The sequence below is a fragment of the Gobius niger genome (genome assembly GCF_951799975.1).
Source record: "Gobius niger genome assembly, chromosome: 17".
NCBI lineage: Eukaryota > Metazoa > Chordata > Actinopteri > Gobiiformes > Gobiidae > Gobius > Gobius niger.
Window position 1 is genome coordinate 17,596,291 of NC_136868.1, and position 21,171 is coordinate 17,617,461.

Sequence of the window (21,171 nt, forward strand, 5' to 3'; positions counted from 1 at the left end):
AGATCAAGATGTTTTAAACAAACATGCATTGTGCCAGCTTGGGCTTCACAGTTTGAGTGTGACTGGACTATTTCACAATAATAACAACAATCTTCACCTTAGTAAGAATGAGCTCACACAACATAACTCTCCAAAATAAAGATCAGTTATTAGTTTATAACACAGTGCTGTGAAGAAGTAGAATAAGTGCATCGCAAAAACAGCCAAAACTAACAGCTCATATTAATCTATACACGAATAATAAGAGTCTCCGTTCACCTAACATGAACAGTAGAAAAGGGACTGTATATTACCTGCACTCCACCCACAGAGATTGTCCGCCATACCTCTTTGGATGCTGTCTAACTGGCCACAGGACGTACCCCGCTTTAGGCCCAAAGTAACTGAGACTTGTGAGCTCTAGGATGAATTAATAAACTATTAGCTCATGCTGAACATTATTTTTTACAGCTGTGGCCAATATGAAAGGCCTTTATAACAGAAAAACAGGCTCACTGACAGCGACCGCGGAGAAGCTAAAGCTACAGGGACTGAGCACACGGCTCCACCGAGAACCGCCGACAACTGAAAAGCAACAACACAAAATAAAACGGACTCAATATTAATGCCAACAATAAAATTACAGGACAGAGGGTTGCCATCGGCAATCTTGCTCAAAGCTAAAGGCAGCTCTTAATGTAGTAACAGTATTCAACACTTTCTATGCAACAATTCATGTTTTGAGTACATTTAATGGAAACATTCAAGTCAAGCAACTGTGGTCTCTTTTACATGTGAAATAGAGCATAACACACAGTTGTCACACGACTCACTGACAGCTCTCAGGTTCAAATGGTCCTAAAAAGGCGTGTCCATTTGGCTGCACTTTGCCGCTGGCGACACCACCCCATAGCTCCTCTCCTGCCACCTCAGCCACTGCATGTGGATCTCCTTCTGAACCTGTAAAACAGACAAAAAACATTCTCCTCAAACAATCAATTACTCCTATTCTTCCCCTTGCCAGGCACCTTCATGTTAACAAAGTGTACAGATCCTGATCAGCCATATTTGTATATGTATATGGTTGGCAGCTTACTCATGTATAGCACCTGCCAAGTACTTGAACACGGTGTTTGATTGGTCATCTGAGATTTGTGGCCTACCCCTTCATCAGTCAAACTCTAGTTTCATCTGACAGTCGATTGAAGCAATCAGTTCAGCAAATGTCTGAAGAGCCAAGTGATCTACAATAATGCAATGTTTTTCATTTTATGGTCCTCCAGACATTTTGACAACTGAATAAATGATTGTGCTTGAGATGACTTAAACATTGACATGATGTTGACATGTTTTGGAACCACTTGACTGAGAAGTGACAGGCAGCTGTTTGATCTGTATATCTGCTAACCAGCCAACAGCCACAGGGTTACTAACAGGTCAAACAGGCTTGTTTTACACTTAAAAAAAAAAAGCATGAAGTTAAAGGGACTATACAGAGTCTAAACATATAAAATTTATGTATTTTCCTCCCCCTACATGTTCCAGCAATGTCCTAAGATGTAGAATGAGCCCAGACATGTTCACCACAACTGCATCTAAAATCCTGCACTGTCACTCAAAAAGCTGTGACTTCGGTCCAAAGTGCCGTCATGCACGAGCTTCATATAGAAGCTGCAGTTGCATTTGGCCTCCCAATGTAGCTCCAAACGGGGGTGAAGTTGGAAGCTACCACGCTCCTCCACGGGCACACACAAAGACCAGACAGGTACGCATCAACTTGTCTAAGCTCAGGTAAGAACATATCTCAGTATGGAAAACTATTCCTTTAAGCTTTAACTTGATGCTTATTCAAACTGTAGGACATTGAAGTTAATCATTTGTAGAAATGTACTGATACATTAACAATTTGTTCAAAGGAAAATTAAATGTAAATCTGAGGGTTTACGTATGTCAGTCTGATTGAAAGCGTCCTTGTTTTCATTATCACTGTGTGGTTTGGCGGCAAACAAAAACAAGTTAAATAGGATAATAAAAAATGCACCTACTGCCGTCACCTACTGAGCGCATTACTTTTTTTTATCATTAACTTATTGTCTTTGCTATTTATTATTGCCATCTGTCCTGTAGTGATTTTTTGTGACTTGCTGTGATTTTGTGACAGTGACGGTGAAACGAAGACAAATTTCCCCAGAGGGCGACAATAAAGTTAAGGTTCTGCATCTGAGCAAATGCCCAGTGGTTTAGAGGTTTAGAGAGAGCGGTTTAGAGAATGTAATTACTGCTTCTGCCAAAGCCAAAGGAATTGAGACAAACTGTAAAAAGTGTATGAAAGGACATTTATACTGACCTCTTGATTGAGAAAACAGTAGAGAATTGCTACTAAAAGACCCTAAAAGAGAAAAAAAAAACATTTTGTCAAACAGTAATTTCAGCAATTACAATCCCCATCTAGGGAGCTTCCTCGAGGTTTGGCTTGATGGGGGGTGCAACGATGGCTTCTCGTCATTAAATAGAAGATTGAATTAACTACCTGGATGACTGCAAATGATCTGCATCATTTATAAGAACAGTAGAATTGATCAATATTATGGCTATTGTTGGGATGTTTAATGTTTGACAAATAACTGTATATGGTAGCACTTAGTACATGTTAAATGTCTCAGCCCAGTTTGTGAATACAGCAGTACCTGAAAGGATCCCAGGCAGAGCTCAACACAGAAGCGCAGGTTGACGCTGAAGTAATCGGGCAGAAAGTTGAAGAACATATAGTGAGTCCCAAACAACGGGATCAGCAGAAGTGTGGACTTGATCAAACGCCTGTTACCCAAACAAAGATAAAAATGACCAGAAGAAAGTCTAATATGCAGGTATACAGTGTGCTCTGACTATGTGGAGGCATTCAAGAGCAAGACATATCAAGGAAGTATTGTAGGTGTTTAGATGCCACCAGTGGAGTCATAATACAATCCCTCTTCCACTGACTGACACTTTGTGAGCATTATGTAGATTAAGACAAGACAAGAGTGGTATGACCAGGTCTCTGGCGAAATCAGACAATAATTTGCCACCCAGTGAGGTCAGAGCACTGTGCATATAAACATCCTGACAGAAGTAAACAAGACACTTATTTATGTATGCAATTATCATTAACCTCAAATCAAGAGTGTTAAAATGTGTGAGAATGCACAAGCTTCTTGTGTGACGACGGTGATTGGGGATGTTTTAAATTCAAATTATTTAAATTAGAGATCAGAGGTAATGCTTTTGTGAGTGGATTTTAATCTAGCATCAGTCAAACAGCACTTAACATAATTTTTCCTTCATTACCTACATGCTACCTGAGAATCCATGATGTACTTGTGCACATCTACACTATTAAGACCCCACAATAGAGGATTACAGTATAATAAAGATGTTTAAAAATAATATTTAGAAAAAGAGAACCTATCCAGCTAAGTCAAACAGAGGAAGCTAGTGTATACAACATACTTTAGTGGTGTAGCAAATAAGAGAAACATGTTCGGTGTACAACCATAATTTAATGCTGTTGTTGCTTCTTGTTAAAGCCTTGTTACTAATGCGTCCCGTGTGATTGCCAGCCTTGTATGTGTAAAGGGGATTACCTGTACTGCGAGGAGTTGTTGAACTGGATTAGACGAGGATTGAGCTTCTGAAATAAGATCCTGATGATGTTCATGAAGAGCATAAAATTAACCTGTTGTAAATAAAGAAAAGTTACCATCACTTTGACTGTGACTATTGTTGTTGGTTGAAGATAATGACAGAGGCTGCCTCGTGCACTGAACAGTGAAATAAGGGATGACACCAGGTATAAATTAAGCATGTACATCTACCCATTTACAACAGGTGTTTGTATAAATGTCATAAGTAAACAAAAGAAGGCACAGTCAAGAGTCTATTCACCGCTATGGACACAACAATAGGGCCCTTGATGATCCACCAAAACAGCGATTCCTCATTGATATCCCAACATCTGTTTGACACAAAGCAAACACAGATTATTATATAAGAAAATGACTGACAAAGCTTCTCATAGATTAATACAAACTCTGTGTCCTCGAAATACACCCGAGATCCAATCCACAGAGAGATGAAGAAGAAAGGCACTCCTGACAAAGACAAAACTTTAGTCACAACAAAAACAAATGGCACGTATGTTTATGTAAGCTCTAAGTCATAAAGGAGTTTTGAATCATAGAAAAGGGCTCTTAGGCTGTCATCTGTACATGGCAGTTTAAGTGTTGGACTTCAACTACCAAGTACAGATGATGGCTTAATTTTGTCTACAAAGAACACGTCCTTATAACTATCGAGCATTGTATTACAGTGATGTACTAAAGTAAAATCTCAAGTCTCAATGATAAAAACAGTTTACATGATTTAGTGATTTAGTGTTGGTGTTACTTTAGTCGTAGTAATAGATTGTGCTCACCCCATCCCAACAAGCTGAAGCCCCACATACAGCAGCGGCTATGGTAAAGCGAGGAGAGCAACAGGGAATTGAGGTAGAGCGCCTCCACCAGGAGCCAGAAGAAATTGGCCATTACACAGTAATGACAGAAAATGACAGAAGCTTTGCAGGCAAACTGAACAGAAGAGAAGTGAGATAATTGTTGCAGGGTTAGTTAAGGGATTACTGGTTAGTTGAAGAAAAAGAGATGTGTGATGCCAAAGGCAGCTGAATTAATATGACAACTAGATTGAAGCAACAAGCTCTGGAGTCACATCTTACTGTGGAGAGGGTGCAGTGGTTGGTGTCATCGCTGGAGAACAAAGTGGCATCTTTTATGAACACGGACACTGCCTTCAGGATAAATGTGATGAACAGCTGGATGTGAATGAAGTTTCGGGCACAATGTAGTTTCCTGTGAAGAAAGGAGCAAAATGATGCTGTAGCTACTATCCACGATTGTACAATATTGATATATTGCATATTAAAGCCATATCGCGTAAAATGTTACCCAATAAATAAAATTGAAATACAAGCATTTACTTTATGACAGATTGCTTCATCATTGAAAAATATCTCATAAATCTACTAACATGTGCCTTTGCTGTGAGCGGCTCAGCTCTCCCAAGACATGACTGTAACTTTACCAGGGGTGGGTTCATCTCCAGCTCGTCTCCATGGAGATGTGACTAAAGTCAGCAGAATTTGAGATTTAAATAGGTTAGGTTCTCATCCAAATCCATTCTTTGATCATCCACCGCAGTAATAGCATTTTCTGTGCTGAGCTGGTCATTGCGAGCATGTTTTGTGTTGATGGCAACATACAGTATAGTCCAGAATATTACGCAGTTCGCCTTTAAAAGAGCTTAATGATAAATTGGTAAAACAATCCTCCAAAGACAAAAGAAAGTCTTGCAATAATGAAGAGTCTCTCAGCTCCAGAGCAGGATTAACAAGTTTAAAGACACTGTTGACCTACTGGCACCGGCTAAATGAAGCAACAAGATGTGCTTCTCACTCAGCATCAGTAATGAAGTACTGTTTATATACAAAAACACTGTTGGTTTACTTTCACTTCAATATATGCCTACAACTATGTTGTGAATAGCAAATTGTTCTGTATAAGCTTCATAACTCTATAGATTTAATTCATGATGCAACTTTCTCCAGTTGTCTGGTTGTGGGATATAGTACACTTTAAACAGTATTATTCAACAAAACATTTCATCTTCTCTCCTCAAAAGAGTGCCTACTGTCGTGTAACATCCTCCTGACCAAAGATGAGTCCTGGTCTGACAGAATGACTCACAAGTAAAATACGTAAGAGCAAAAAGGTGAATCAGAGGCCTGGAAGCACTGAAGAACAAAATATAGCGAAATGGTTGAGGCAACGTGCAAACCTCTGGAATGGCAGGTCTTGTTGATGTTTCCAACCTGAAATCTGTGAGATTTAGGTTTTTGAAGTAGTTTTTGAACAACTTCGCCTTGGTATTCCATGGTAAGATTATACAAATAATAATAATAAAGCATTAGTCTTATGTAGCACTTCCAGGCTTCCTGGTGTTCCCAAACGGTCTCCCATCCAAGTACCGACCAGGCCCTTCCCTGCTGAGCTTCCGAGGTCTGACGGGATCGGGCAAAGCGAAGGCGGTTTGGTATAATGAATATGTAGAGAAATAATTATTAGATTTCTGCCCCATGTAATAAGCAAGTGAGCGAAAACTAATTTTATCTCTTGAGGACGAAGCTGACTGAATTTGTAGGAATATGCAAATATGCTAGCATGGCGGCACGGTAGCACCCGGTCCCACCTGGATGGGGCCTTTCTGTGTGGAGTTTGCATGTTCTCCTTGTGTCTGCGTAGGTTTCCTCCAGGTACTCCGGTTTCCCCACCACTAAAAACATGTGTGAGTGGGTGGTTGGTGGTGGTTGGAGGGGCTGATGGCACAGACTGGAAGCATCAGTCTACCCCAGGGCAGCTGTGGCTACATCAGTAGCTTACAACCACTGAGTATGGAGTGACTGAATAATGACTACAGTGTAGCGCTTAGAGAGACTTGGTAATACAGGCTTGTAAAACGCAATACATTTGTAAGCCATTTGAGACTATTCTTTTCAGATTCAAGCCCAAGGTGTGAGAAAGGACTTCTTCAGCTTAGTGTGATTGACAAGCAGATTAACCAATAAGAGAAATGCATGGTCTGTTCATATGACCAAAAAACAACTAAAAGAGAGGAGTGATAAACAACGCCATCTTCTGCCAAATCAACAAGCAAAGCACTACATTTGTCAAACGCCACACTGACCGCGCTCAGGTTCAAATGGTCCTAAAAAGGTGAGTTAATTTGACTGCACTTTGCTGCAGGCGACACCACCCCATAACTCCTCTCCTGCCATCTCAGCCAATGCAAACAAATCTCCTTGACTCTTCTTAGAACATCTATGAATTCAACAAAACACAACTCAGGCTTGGTGCTTCATGAGGGAACAACACTGTTAAAGCGTCTGTGGGGGAAAGTTTCTAGAGTATCTATAAAATATGGTTCAGTTGAAGCCAGGACACAAGTCTTAAAGGCCACAGAAATGACGAAGACGCACTGATTTCGGCTCACACTATGCTCTCTTAATCACTGTATTACCAGGTCTCTTCTGCCATTTATTACAAAGGTCATAAGCAGCATGTATGAACTGAGTCTACTGGAATTTGCTGTTTCCTTGCACAAAAATGTGTGTTTCAGGTAAATTAAGCCTGATTTGAATAATGTCCTTCTGTAAATGTAATAGATTCAAACCTTAACAGCATCAGAATAAGCACAGCCACAGCGAGCACGGCCAGAGAGACGCTGTAGCCAACAGTGTAGATGAGCTTCACAGTGGCAAAATACGACTGCTCCGTCTGAAAGCACATCAAAAAACATATTTGCTTTAAAGGCAGTTATAACGAAATATCAAAGCTGTGGGAAAAGCTGCCATGCTCTTACAATGAATATGATGTATCAAAATGAGAACAAATTGCAGACGTTAACTTTCAACGAGGCTCAAAAAACAGGTCGCAAGAAGGAAAAAAGTGTTGCTTTTGAGAAACTGCAATATTTTGAACAACAAAACCACTCAACTGCAACTTTAATTACCAACTATTTATCCCAATATTGGAAAACTTAATGAAAATCGAGAGGTGGGTGTGGAACGGCATAAAATACAATTTCACAAATGTATGATTGATGCCCCATTTCCTCTGTGAGAAACAAGATAATGCGCCAATTACCTGATGGGACTGTTGGCTGTTTGCGTTGGAATAGTCTGATATTCCAATGAAGCGTAAACAGAGGATCTCGCACATCTTTCTTATGCTTGGCTGAGCTTTCAGTCGTACAGAGATTTTCCATCATAGTAGAGATTGAAATATCGTCGACTGGACTGGGTTGTTTGAGTAAATTATGTTTCCGTTCTATTTTCAGAAGCTTCTTGTGACATATTTTGAGGAGCACACTTGAGCCGTCAAACTTAGCATTCCCAAAACTAAAATGTGTCATTGGCTCGGTAGTGCCGTGCATAGTCTCAGTGCTAGCAAGAAGACTATTAAATTAGAATTTAAAAAAAACTTTATTAATTTACTACATGAATGGCCTGCCCTCCCCCTCCCCCCTTTAATTTATCATACATATTTTTCTCCTTTTTTAAATGTCTGTTTGTTGTTCTTTTTGTTCTGTTTTTGTTTTGTATTTTTTTTTATGTAAAAAATGTCTAATAAAAAGGATTAGAATTTGTGATAAGAATTTGTGATAGTACAAAATTGAATTGATTCAAACTGTCAGTCAAAGGTAGTGTAAATGCAATGCTATGGATAAACTCATGTTTAGTTTGTTCATTAAAGGGGCTGGATGCAAGTTTGCCATTTTATACTCACTACTGCCACCTCAGGTCATGCGTGTAAATGCACCTTCTATATTAAGCTTGTGCAGGACGGCAATTCAGACTCGAGTGACAGCGCATGATTTTAGAGGCAGTTGTGGTGAACAGGACTGGGTTCATTCTACACATTAGGACATTGCTGGAACATGTTGGGGGAGGAAAAAACATAATTTTAGTCCCTTCAATATGCACATTATATATATATATATATATAAAAAAAAAAAAACTCTTCCTCACCCTCCGGGGGCGGTCTCTTTCTCCTCCTGCTCGGGTCCTCTACCAGAGGCCTGGGAGCTTGAGGGTTCTGTGCAGTATCTTTGCTGTTCCTAGAACTGCACTTTTCTGGACCGAGATGTCTGATGTATTTCCTGGGATCTGCTGGAGCCACTCCTCCAGTTTGGGGGTTACTGCCCCGAGTGCCCCAACGACCACGGGCACCACTGATGCCTTCACCCTCCAGGTTTTATATATATATATATATATATATATATATATATATATTTCAACATTAATTGAATAATATTGAACATATGACACTGACAATGAAGCTGCTGAACTAAGTTCCTAGGCGTGTATTTTGTGAAAGCAAAGGGAGCACTTCTTGCTTTTATTTATTTATTAATTTATTTGAATGGGACAGTGCATATTAATGAACAGACAACTAGTGCTATAAATATGCCGGATTTAGCTCAAGGCAAATTTCCACAGTCCCATGAGGTAAAAAAACAAGACAAGAACATACATAATATAAAACACATAAACACACTGCAGTACATTACAGACCAAACAGGCAAGGACAACAACTACACAATGCATAAAGTGCATCTCTTTCATCCGCCACTCCCCACGTCCCTCCCACTCACACGCCTGTACCTGCAAATATTTAGAAATATGTTCCTGTCTAATGCCTCTTAATTGTTGGCAAAGAAGCCATTCTTTCAGTTGTCTCATAAATGAGACGTAAGTGCTGCTTTCTCTAACTGTCATAGGTAGAGTGTTCCAACTCGAGCAAGCCATAATGGGAAGCACGTTTTAAGAAAACATGCGCCTCCGGAACTGTACTTCACAGTCCCCCCTGACTGTTGATCGAGTGCTGGTCTCACAATTTCTTTTTTTAATGAATTCCCTAAGAGGAGGCGGGGCCAGGTCATGTAGCACTCTATAAACAAGACAATTCATTTTAAAACATTTTAGATTTTCAAAATTTAAAAATGTATATTTGTTAATTAGAAGCTGTTATTTTGCACCAGGCAATGCACAACTCGACAAGGTGGGTTATGGCTCGACAGAACACTGGGTATAAAATAGACCTACATTGGACTAAATTATGTATAAACCAAAAACATAAAATTTAAATGAATTACTACTACTAACCAAAATTAATAAAGTCTGAAATTGCAGGAGACCCTGAGTACCACCTGAAGTAGCCCTAGTACCACAGTACTGACTTTAGGCACTGTCTTAAAAGATGACATAATAATCATTATTATAAATTATCTATATTGTTGCCAACCCAACGAGACACCAAACTCTGGGTGCTACTGTAGTTATTTTGCCACTTGTGGAAAGGAATAATCTGTCTGGTGGTTGATGCTCTCACCTCGGGGATATCGTCGTCTACGCTGCAGGCGACGTGGTACGGAGGGAACGGTCTGGACCAGCCTTCATTGGTGCAGTTACGGCCCACTGTCCCTGAGGTAAGGAAAGGACGACACTTACATGGGATATCACAGTACAACATTGCAAAATATTCTCATTCCAGTTTAGACACACTGACAACTCGGAGTCCATTACCGTAAATTACGGTGAATAACAAAGAATAATGAGATTGCAGTGTCTTGTGAAAATCTGACATGCCTATTGTGATGAGACCAATTCATTACCAATGCAGGAGCACCACTAAAATCAAGGGAGCAGCACACTCCAAGAATAAATTACAAAATACCTGCTGAAGGCGGGTGGGTCCCACAATGTCTTCTGATTGATGCACCATTCATAATTTCAATTTAGTTTTCTACCTGTGTTATTTTTGAAGAGGGAGAATACAGCGGGACAAGCCATGTAGACTGTTTCCCCGATGACTGCGAGAGGCCAGCACACCACAGCGTCCCACATGGGCTGACAACCTTTGAAAATAATTGAAACGTGTGACATGAAACCACAAAAGACAAACACCGTTCTCTTCACTGCATTAGTTTGGTAATGGATATGTGTTTGCGGACGCTCCCTGATTGAGTTGCACAACTTATCGAAATCAAACTCTGACTCGTTGCAATTAGCAAATCGACTAAAAATATTGCGTGTGGTTTTTTAGTTTACATACCGTATTTAGGCCGCTTATAAGCCACAGGTGCATCAAACCACTGGAAATACAGGACTTTTCTCTATAGTATTTAACTAGTACAATTTCAATGCGACATAACATCCTCTCTCCATGGGCTCTTTCTATGTTTAAAATCAGCTACTAAGCCTGTAGTTGTTTGAATAGTATTGGTCGTATTGTGATTCCAGTGATAGTGTAACAGTTAGTATTTCAGTCTTCTGTTAAATGTTAATGGCCCTGGACATGTTTACAATGTGCACTGAAGCGTACTGCCCTTCTCCATGCTATAAGCCACTTTAGAGCTATGAACATGTCCACACCATTTTGTCCTAACCCAACCATCCATCTTCTTTCACTTGTCCAGCCCCTTATGGCTTCTCCTGCAGGTGGAGGGTCCACGGCCGTCCTCACGATAAAACAAGCCTGTTGGTCTATCTATCTCTTCTATGGGAGACCCCTAGGGCGCTCAAACCCCTCCACCACGTTAAGATGGCGGTTCCAGGAGGGGATTTTTGTCCTAAATCAAACCCAAACATGCTAGTGCGGCTAATCAGTTTTTTGTGGTGCACTTCCAAACTCATCATTATCCTGAGGGAAAAATTCTCTGTTACCATGGAGATCTGCCATTGTGGATAGAAGCAAACCTTTTCCATTAGCTAAAAACTATATGAAAAGTGGAATTAAAAGCCATGGAATAACCTCTTAACCCCCACCAGAACCGAGCACATTTCACTCTAGTTTGGCTTTACCCAAATAAAAAAAGCGTCACAATAGCAACAAAAACAAGAAGAAAACAAGGATGAAAACACAACAAAAAAGTGACAAAAAGTGACCCAAAAAAAAAAAAAGCCACAAAGGGCAAAGAAAATTAACAAAAACGCAACAAAAAAGCAATGAAAGTACAACAAAAAGCCACTAATGAGCAATTAACAAAAACTCAACAAAAAACTGGCAAAATTTTGACGAAAACACCATAAAAACACAGCAAAAGAGCAACAAGAAAGGAATAAAAATTTGATAGAAAAAAGCTACGACAACACGGCAATAGCGCGGGGAAAAAGATCTTAGCTTTCAATTGAGGCACTGGCCTAGAGGCTGTAAACTCCCATTAAGAAGCTTCTAGATTTGGGTAAAGCTGAACTGGAGAAAAGGCGCTCGGTTAAGGCGGGTGGGAAGAGGTTTTAAGCTGCTGAGTTACGACTGGTAAATACAAGTAACTCACGGCAGTGTCCAAATGTTTTCATGTGAACAATTCCAGTATTTTACCGTTTAAAATCTCCATTAGTTTATGATTGCTGCAAATCCCATGAAGCTTAGCAATATGACGTCACAATCCTGAACTCTATAGGCACCTACCTGAACCAAATTCAAATCGCTGCTTTCGAGCACAGCAGTCGAATTGAATGTGCCCTGGTGTAAATAGGAAACCCAGAAGCTGAAAATGGTACCTTCATTGCTTTTGTTGGTGTGTTCTGCGATGAACTGAAGGCAGTGCCGCTCATCTCTCTCCAGCTGAAAAATGTATTCACACTCCGGGTGAAGGGTTGATAAAGCCTAGACATGAAGAAAACCACCTCAAAATGCGTGAAAAGAAGCATCACAGCGGCAGTGCAGCACAGAGCTGGTACTACCCAATCCATATGTTCTAGATGGACCGTTGTCGTCTCATGAAAAGTCTTTCTGCTTAGGTATTGATGTGAGTTTGCCATAAAGGGCACAGACAATTGTCTCGGCCTTCAAATAACTGCTGTGCGCCACTTGAATCCACTCCCCAACGGCAACTTAAAAAGGATTGAATGGATTTGCATTTGACTTTGGCTTGACATTTATGTCGGAGTAATACAAATCAATCCGCCACCAAAGGTTAGTTGGTCATTGTAATCCCAGACACAATACAAGTTTATTCATTTAGCACATTTTAGACCTTAGTGCGTGCTGATGTAAAAATGATGATTTTGGATTCATTCAATTCATAGTGATGGAGTATTTTCCACAATATAGTTTGCCATAGATACAACAGACCAAGTTCTATTCGGCAGTCGGGGCACCGAACAGTGGCTTTAGCGAGTTTTGTTCCATAAAAGGTCAGTGGGGGCTTCAGATGAAAGAAATGCCAGAGGCTAAAGACCACCCCACAAGTCAGGATTCACAATTGCTTCCTAAAAACACGCTCAGCAAAAAAAAAAAACTCAACCTCGACCTATGGCAAATAATTCTGAAACATCCACCTTATATCCAGCTTTATGGAGTGAAATGTCAGGGCCAACGTCAGCACCCATCAACCTCAGCTGTGCTCGAGTGACTGTGCATGATGAGTCTCCATTATACATGTCTCAACTGATGGTGTTGTGACCACATCAGGAGGCAGTGAATCAGAACAACATCAAGCTATGAACTGCAGCTTTAAGGTTACTAACGTTGCGGGAAAAGCACATTAAGTAATTATCAGATTCAGGCAATTCGCTCCCTTTTAAAATCGGAGAGGCTAAAAGACTAAAAGACTTGAAACCATTATGTAGAACAAGCAAATGTGGATAAAGAGGAAAGAATAATTAGATTTTATTATTATACACAGGAAGGAGGAGTACATAATACAGTATATCAGGATTATCATTCTCGAAATGTTAGCAGGCGCAGTATCCATCACAAAATCACTGAGGTCTTCCATCTGGCTGAGATGAACACATGATAATAAAGCATGAAAACTTAAAAAGTGCAATAGCTCAGTTTTAATCATGATGTAGTTTAAGTCATTTCAGATACTATTTAAAGAAAAAAAATATATATAATTTGAGTTTTGTTAAGTAAAATATCTGTGAAATTATTAATAATATTATTGAATTGTAGGATCCGGCTCGGAGGACCAATATTCGGGATTGTAGGACTGTATAAACTGATTGGACACAAAGCGCAGTTTAGAAGTTTAATGTGGCTTCGATATGTTAGTTCCCTAGAAGTTTGACTCCCTCATTTCCCATTGACTTGACATTATCAGCACGGCAACGGTTTAAAATTGTTGTCCTTCAGACGGCATCTCTGGATTCGCCCAAATATGGTCATGTTTGAAAACAGTTAAGGGGGAAAACAATTTGAGAAAAATCTAAACTTTCTCTGATTATTCAAAAACTACTTTAAAGGAGCTAGATGCAAGTTTTATACTCACTACTGCCACCTCAGGTCACATGTGTAACTGCAGCTTCTATATCAGGCTCGTGCATGACGGCACTTCGGACTTTTTTAGTGCAGGATTTTAGAGGCAGTTGTGGTGAAAAGGTTCATTCTACACATTAGGACATGAGTGGAACATGTAGGGGAGGACAATACTTAATTTTAAAATGTTTCAACTCTGTATAGTCCCTTTAACAAACGCTGAATTATGAATATAGTTTTCTACTAAATAAAGATACAAAGACATGGGGAGAAGCAAAGTGGTGCAAAAGCCCATAAATACATAAATAACGGAGAATGCTAACATGATGCTTCAAGTTAGCATCGTGCTAACAATCTGCTGTGAATAATCATCCATATGGACCCTATTTAGACTTGACCTTATTTGTATGTGATAAATCTATCTATCTATCTATCTATCTATCTATCTATCTATCTATCTATCTATCTATCTATCTATCTATCTATCTATCTATCTATCTATCTATCTATCTATCTATCTATCTATCTATCTATCTATCTATCTATCTATGTCACTTCCAGTCCGTGTCCAAGACACCTTATTCCGGAGGCTCGCATGGGCGCCGCCATGAATTGTGCCCGCCCCTTTTCTCCTATCTGTTAACATGGGACTGGAGAAGTCCACATAAAATCAGTTACTACACGAAAACAAAGCCGTTTTTCGGCCGCGCAGAGAGACGGTGGAGTGTTGACATGTTGGTGCCCTTTTACACAACATCAGATTTGAGCGGAGAATATTTTCCCTCGTTCTCCGTTTAAATGAACGGGCTTTGCGCTCGACCGGAAGTGTCAGGACAACGGAAGTGCCGAGACAAAGCAAAAAGTGGCAAACGTGGGCGGGGCGGAAAAAGGTGAATAAGGAAGTGAAACTATAAACATCACAAAAAATGGCCAAACTAAAGAACAATCTTTAGCAAAATCTTGCCTTGACTATGTTTTATCAAAAATTGTGTCTAATGTGTCATATGCACTTTGACTGGCTACTCTCTATAAAACTCCTCCCACCTGCTCAACTATAATAGAGAATTTATAACATTGAAGAAAGTTATCAATACCACGCATATTACGCTGTCTAAGATAGTGCGTAAAGCCTGGGATTTTCTGACGCTTTTTCAGTCTTTGTTATGTGCAACGATTGTAGTGGAAAAAGGGTTGCACTTTTATTGAGTGATTTTTTTCGGAGTTTACTGAAGCCATCAGTATCAGATGTTCTTTCCTTTGAGCTTTCCATCGTCAGGGTCACTACAGAAAATCCACTGCCTCCGAGGGCCCAACGATTCACTCACAAATACTGGCTAGATTAAATCAGCAATCTCAGACAGAAAGAAAACTGCCTTCACAAACGCACGCTCAGACAAACGCAATTAAATGAAATAAGTCTGTAATCGGGGCGTGACAATAACACGAGCCAATGAGCCAACCACTGGTATTAATGCTCAGTGTCATCTGCGATTTTAGACTTTATACATTTTTTAGAGATTATTTCATTCATGCTTTAGTAAGTAAGTGTTTAAATTAGGTGTTTTTTTCTGGTTTAGACGAGGGCTGCAAATAACGATTATTTTGTAATTGATTAATCTATCGATTATTTTTACGATTAATCGCTTGGCTGTGAATGGTGTAGGAAAATTTAATTTTTTCAATTTTTTTATCACATTATAGCTTAAGTGGCGCTGTTTGAGGATGTGTTGATGGAGTGAACTACAGGGAAATGTTTTTTGAAGGCTCTATTAATGAAATTTACAATGTACAAAACACTACAGACTCTAAATATAAAATCAAAGTAGGTTTTCATCAAAAATACTACATTTTTATGTCATTTTTGCTCCATTTTAGTCTGTGTGAACCAAAAAACGGTTAATCGATTACTAAAATAGTTGTCGACTATTTCAATAATCGATTAGTCGTCGATTAATCGATTAGTCGTTTCAGCCCTAGTTTAGACATAGTTTAAACATTATTTAGTCCAATTAATGCCCATGTTAGATCTGATTAAGACTAGGCTTTGTCCTGATTAACGAATAATGATAATTAATGATAATGCTCATTGTTCTGAATGGAGTATGGACAATGGAGCGATGAATGGCACTGGACACCATTCATTTGTTGCTGGGCGTTAGGTTTATTTTGAAGCATCTGTAGCTGCAGTGACCAATCAAAAATCGAGGGTAAACGGGATTTATTTTCTAGCTATATCGCCCAGGAGGAAAATAGCTCATGTCAAGTCCAGCATATAGATGAAAGGCTACATTTCCTATAGAACTGATAATAATTAGTTTTGTATAAAGTAAGAGAGAACATGGACGAAAATGGAAAACATGTAATTACTAAAGCCTCTATCCGGTATTGCCCCGGCCAGAAGTTGCTTTCATCTCATTTCCAAATACCTAAGGAGAAACACAGCATGACTTAATGAAGCAACTTAGAAGCAATAATCCTGTGGGACGAAGGCGCTCTCTTGGGAACGCATTGTATTCAACTTTCATCAGCCTCGGGTCACACCTACATAAAGCAATAAAACCTCATCATTAAAGGATACGAAGGGTTCACCAAAGGGAATCGGGAGCTGCTCTGTGAAAGAATCATCCTGCCTTGACTTTCTCTGTTATCGTAAAAATGTTGGTTGTTGCATGTCGGAGGAATGAAGATAAACAAGGGGCGGAGGCTATATTAAGGCATGTTCAAAAGTGCAGGCAATTCTTAACGTATAAGTTTAGGAGTTCCTATTGTCAGTCTTCTCTTAAATGTTAAAGCTCCTGGACGTGTTTAAAATCTGCAAAGCAAACTGAAACTTGATTTAAAACGATGAGCTGCAAATCTAATGGAAATCGCAAGCAGCAATCTATCTTTAAATGATGTATTTTTCTCCCCATACATGTTCCAACAATGTCCTAATGTGTAGAATGAGCCCAGACCTGTTCACCACAACTGCCTCTAAAATCCTGCACTGTCACTCAAAACGGTGTTACTTCGGGTCCGAATTGCCGTCATGCACGCACTTAAAGGGATATTTCAGGATTTTTGACATAGGGCCTCATTTCCTAGTTATCCAGAGTGTTGCTGATAGCTGGAGATATTTTTTTTTATGTTTGAAGAGTTTCGTGGCGCTAGGCTAATGCAAGGCTGGCGCATTTCTACGATGTCAGCGAGTCTGCATTAAAAACAGTCTGACACACTCCACAGTGCACCTGAGGCAAATCACTTATAACGCCAGACTAACCATATAAATGTCTGTGTCAATAGTGTCGACCTTGCATCGCCTGAATGATCGCATTTTGAGGGACTATTTTCTAGCAGATCACTCCGCCGCTCATAGCTTATACAAACCCGAAGCAGATCCTGCTCAAATATAAAGTATTTTAAATGCAAAATGGTTAAAATTATTCTTTCGACACAGACATTTATATGGTTAGTCTGGCGTATTATGCAAAATCGACTTTTTCAAGCTTTACATCATGTTATTATGTCATTCCCTCATTAAAAACATGCCTGAAGTGTTGCCTTGGCACATTCACAAATTTTTGAGTAATCTGTAAAAACTCTGATGGCAGCCATTTTAGGGACAGCTTTGCCTGAGTCCTCCTAGGAACGCCCCCACCTCCTGGAGACGCCTCCGAGCTTTCGTCACCAGCCGAGTAACCAACCACTGCTCCTCAGCAGAACCCCTTCCCGACTGATGCCACAGACAGTGTGTGGAGGGGGCGTGTCGGAAAGAGTCAGAGGTTCTTAAAGAGACAGAGGCCTATTTCAAGACATTCACTACAGCCATTTTGAGAGAGCAATTTTATACAAGGCAGTTATTCTAATTTACTGCATTTACAGACCAACAGAAGGCTTCGTCATCATTGTAGTGTGATATAGACTGGAGCTATGTGATTGAAAAAAGCATAATACCCCCTCTTTAAGAACTGCATGAATTATATAAAAAAAAATCTCCAGGTATCAGCAACACTCTGGATAACTAGGAAATGAGGCCCTATGTCAAAAATCCTGAAATATCCCTTTAATATAGAAGGTGCAGTTACACATATGACCTGAGGTGGCAGTAGTGAGTATAAAATGGTGAACTTGCATCTAGACCCTTTAAGGTGATCGTGTGCACACCTTGTGGTTTATTTATGTGTTTATTTGACAGGAACAGTACAAAAGGTTAATTTGCAGCCACCGTCCCTGGTTAGGCTTGAAAAATCAGCAAAAAGCATCAAACGATACAACAATAAAAAGAAAGAATAGAAGACATATCTGACCATTTCACATCCCCAGTCCAAGTCCAGCCACGCAGTTCAGTGCTCACACTTTTGTTTGTTCTTTAGCCACAGCGTTAGCTTCAGGGAGTAAAGTCTCAGGTCCATTTGGGACTTAAGCTCCAGAGGTAAGGAGTTTCATAATTGTGTCCCTTTCACTGAGCACGCAGACGGACCCAGAGCAGCTCTGCACCGCTTCACTCTGCAGTTACACTCCAGCTCTGGTGCTCACACCTTCATTAGTATATTTTTCTACTAACTGACACATTACAGATGGGGCAAGGCCATTAAGACACTTGAATATATATTTTTTTATAAAAGAGAAGCTGATGAAGTTATTAAATGTCATCATTTTATATTTTTCAATGGTAGTGCAGTGACTCCACTTCATTGTTTTTTGATCAAACACTTTTAGCCCCAAATTGAACAATACGGCATATGAGATAAAATCACAGCATGTAGATTATACTCGTGCCGACTGAGTTGATGCACAAGACTTAATTATACAGAAACAATTAAAATTTTGGTTGGTTTGGCTTGGTTTGGCTTTTTAGTTTCAGTTTAGAGTCTAAAATAACCCCCAAATACTTAAATTCATCAACCTGCTCAATTTTATCTTTGTCAATATTATTTTTTAGATCATTTGGTGAATTTCCCTTTAGAGAAGGACACATGGCAACAGTTTTAGTATAATTTAAAGTCAGACAGTTGTCCCGTAGCCACTGAGATATGCTGACAAGCTGCCTGTTCAACAAGTCTGAGGCCCGTTTAGGGGAATCTGCAGCTACATAAATGATTGTCATCTGCATTCAATTGGCAGCTGGTGTTTTTGCAGATTTCCAGTAAATAATTTATCTATAGATGTAGGAACCTGGTGTGCAGTTTGGAGTCTTATAAACCTGCAGAAAAGTGACACAAGCTACTATTTATTATTATGCAGTACTGTGCTGCAACTGAATGAATATTGATTACATAATCTTAAACAAAAACAACCATTTCTTTTCAAAGAATGCATGCAAAAAATAATGGTCAATCCCTGGCCTATATGCATCACCTGTGGTCAAATAATAATGCTACTTCATGGGCAGTCAGTGGTATCGACCACTGCAGCTTAAAAACACCCCACAAACGCAGCAATCTTGGAGAAGCTGTGGCTGAATTATCAATACAATTTTCAGTCAAACTCACTGAAATCCTTGAATAGACAAATTGTTCGAAAACTGCAAAACATCCCACCCACACCACGATAAAAAAAAAAAGGATGTGTGCAAACCTTATAGGCATGTTTATTACCGAGAAAGGACTACGCTTCCTGCCCCTGTTGTGAAGAATGACACATGTCCTGCTTCGATATATTAAGACAATCAGCCACGAGGACACTTCACAGCAGGGAAGTGATCTGAGATGAAAATGCTGCCCTTGGTTTTACGGGAAATAAAAAGGATTACTACTATGAATCAGACAAAAGCCATGTGCTCAATATATATAGATGCTCTTTAAGTGTGTGTGTGAGGGCAATAGATCTTACATAAGGACAGTGTTGAGCCTGAAGTAATGCAACATCATGGGGTAAGTTATGGCAAAAACTCCAACATGAAGAGCAAAATCATGAAACATAGTCTCCCCAGAAAAATGTGTTTGTATTATGAGCTGTAAAACTAAATGCAATGCCAAAGGGCCCTCTGTACTTGTGCAGTGTGCAGTATAATATTCTCTGAGAGGTGAAACCCATTATCCACTAACTACTACCCGAAAAGGGGCACTTCGCAGATGTTGCTTACTATTTTCACAAGCCGATAACACCCCTGTGCCCCCACTGCACCACTGAAAAACAGAACAAAAATGATCTGTAAATCTGCAGTTAGAAAACGTAGCTATAGCAAAAATTATGGATATTATGATGAGGTATGAGGTGTTTCAAGGCAATTCGTGAATGGATGATTAACTGTCTGTCGCTCTTGGCAAATCTAAATGGAGAGAAGACAGAAGTGCAGGTTTTATTTTAGCGAAGGACAAAGCTGTTTTCTATGGCCAACTTGCTGGAGACCTGAGAATTATGCTTTGTACCATTTCTCGCTGCTTCACATTCACACTTCATTCATTTATACAGACGTGTCACATATTTTTTTTCCACAGTTTTGCTCAGGAAAAAATCGGATCTGCATCTCCAAGAATATTTATTATGTTCCTTTATTGAGCCTGTGTTCATTATTTATCTTTTGTGAAACAGTACTCTAATTGCAGGACACCGTTGAGTTTAATTGTTTAATTGTTTAATTGTTTACCCCATCAATAATCAATCATAAAAAGTTATTCTTCACAAACATAGCCTATAGCCAAGGCCTAATCCTATTGGGTAACCAAATCAATCAGGCTGCAGTCCGCTCCCTAACGCACAGGCTATTTGTCATTCAATAAAGATGCCTCAGTCAAATCATGAGACACAAGACTCGAGTCTAGAGGAAATTTTATAATCACCTTAGCTTCTGGCATTCCGCATTGTTCTGACATTTTCACTGATCAGAGGGTTTTCTGAATACAAATGTTTCACACTTCACTCCAGCCCTAACAGGATAAATCTAATTATATGACTGCACACGAAGTCTGACACATTTTCATGAGAATGTTTAAGTTTTACGCAGCATTTTCAATATCCATAAAATGTTGTGATCTTTACTTACAGTAGGCGCCAAAAGCAAAGTAAGAAGTGTCCATGTGGTCCGGAGCATGCTGTGGATGAGGAGCTTGTTCCCGCCAGAGTCAGAGGAGCGACAAACCAAACCGGGCTGAATGTGTCCTGTGCGCGCAATGACCGGGGAACAGACTGAACAGAGCGGAGCAGGTGGATGCGAGGAAGTTAGGAAGGAGCTGAGCGGCGGAAACCATGGCAGGAATCATGGCAAGAAGAGTGTTCGGTTTGGGAAATGTGTTCAGCTTTTGCAGTAAAGGGGCGCTCAGACACGTGCAACATTGTTGAAGCGCGACGGTAATGAATGTGAAACATGCGCCGCACTGTGTCGCCGTACTTCCACAAATGCCATTGAACAACGTGA

At 39.8% G+C, this 21,171-nt stretch overlaps 1 protein-coding gene across 1 annotated transcript; it reads right to left on the reverse strand.

Moving 5' to 3' along the window:
- Positions 1-287: 287 nt before the first annotated feature.
- ghrhrl (growth hormone releasing hormone receptor, like) lies at positions 288-21,122 on the reverse strand. The gene is made up of 13 exons (XM_079574595.1): positions 20,800-21,122; positions 12,134-12,239; positions 10,381-10,488; positions 9,963-10,054; positions 7,243-7,346; positions 4,733-4,865; positions 4,433-4,586; positions 4,049-4,109; positions 3,904-3,973; positions 3,603-3,694; positions 2,667-2,796; positions 2,327-2,368; positions 288-939 (listed from the first exon to the last, which is right to left on the reverse strand). The coding sequence occupies exons 1-13, from the start codon at positions 20,845-20,847 to the stop codon at positions 838-840; spliced, it is 1,242 nt and encodes a 413-aa protein (XP_079430721.1). The 5' UTR covers positions 20,848-21,122; the 3' UTR covers positions 288-837.
- Between the last annotated feature and the right edge of the window lie 49 nt (positions 21,123-21,171).

Bases quoted from the DNA above. Each gene is read 5' to 3' on its own strand.
- ghrhrl (XM_079574595.1), bottom strand. From the start codon at position 20,847: ATGCTCCGGACCACATGGACACTTCTTACTTTGCTTTTGGCGCCTACT. The intron at 3,695-3,903 runs GTGAATAGACTC...TATTTACAACAG, and splicing joins CTATTGTTGTGTCCATAGCG to GTTAATTTTATGCTCTTCAT. The intron at 2,797-3,602 runs GTAATCCCCTTT...TTTGGGTAACAG, and splicing joins AACAACTCCTCGCAGTACAG to GCGTTTGATCAAGTCCACAC.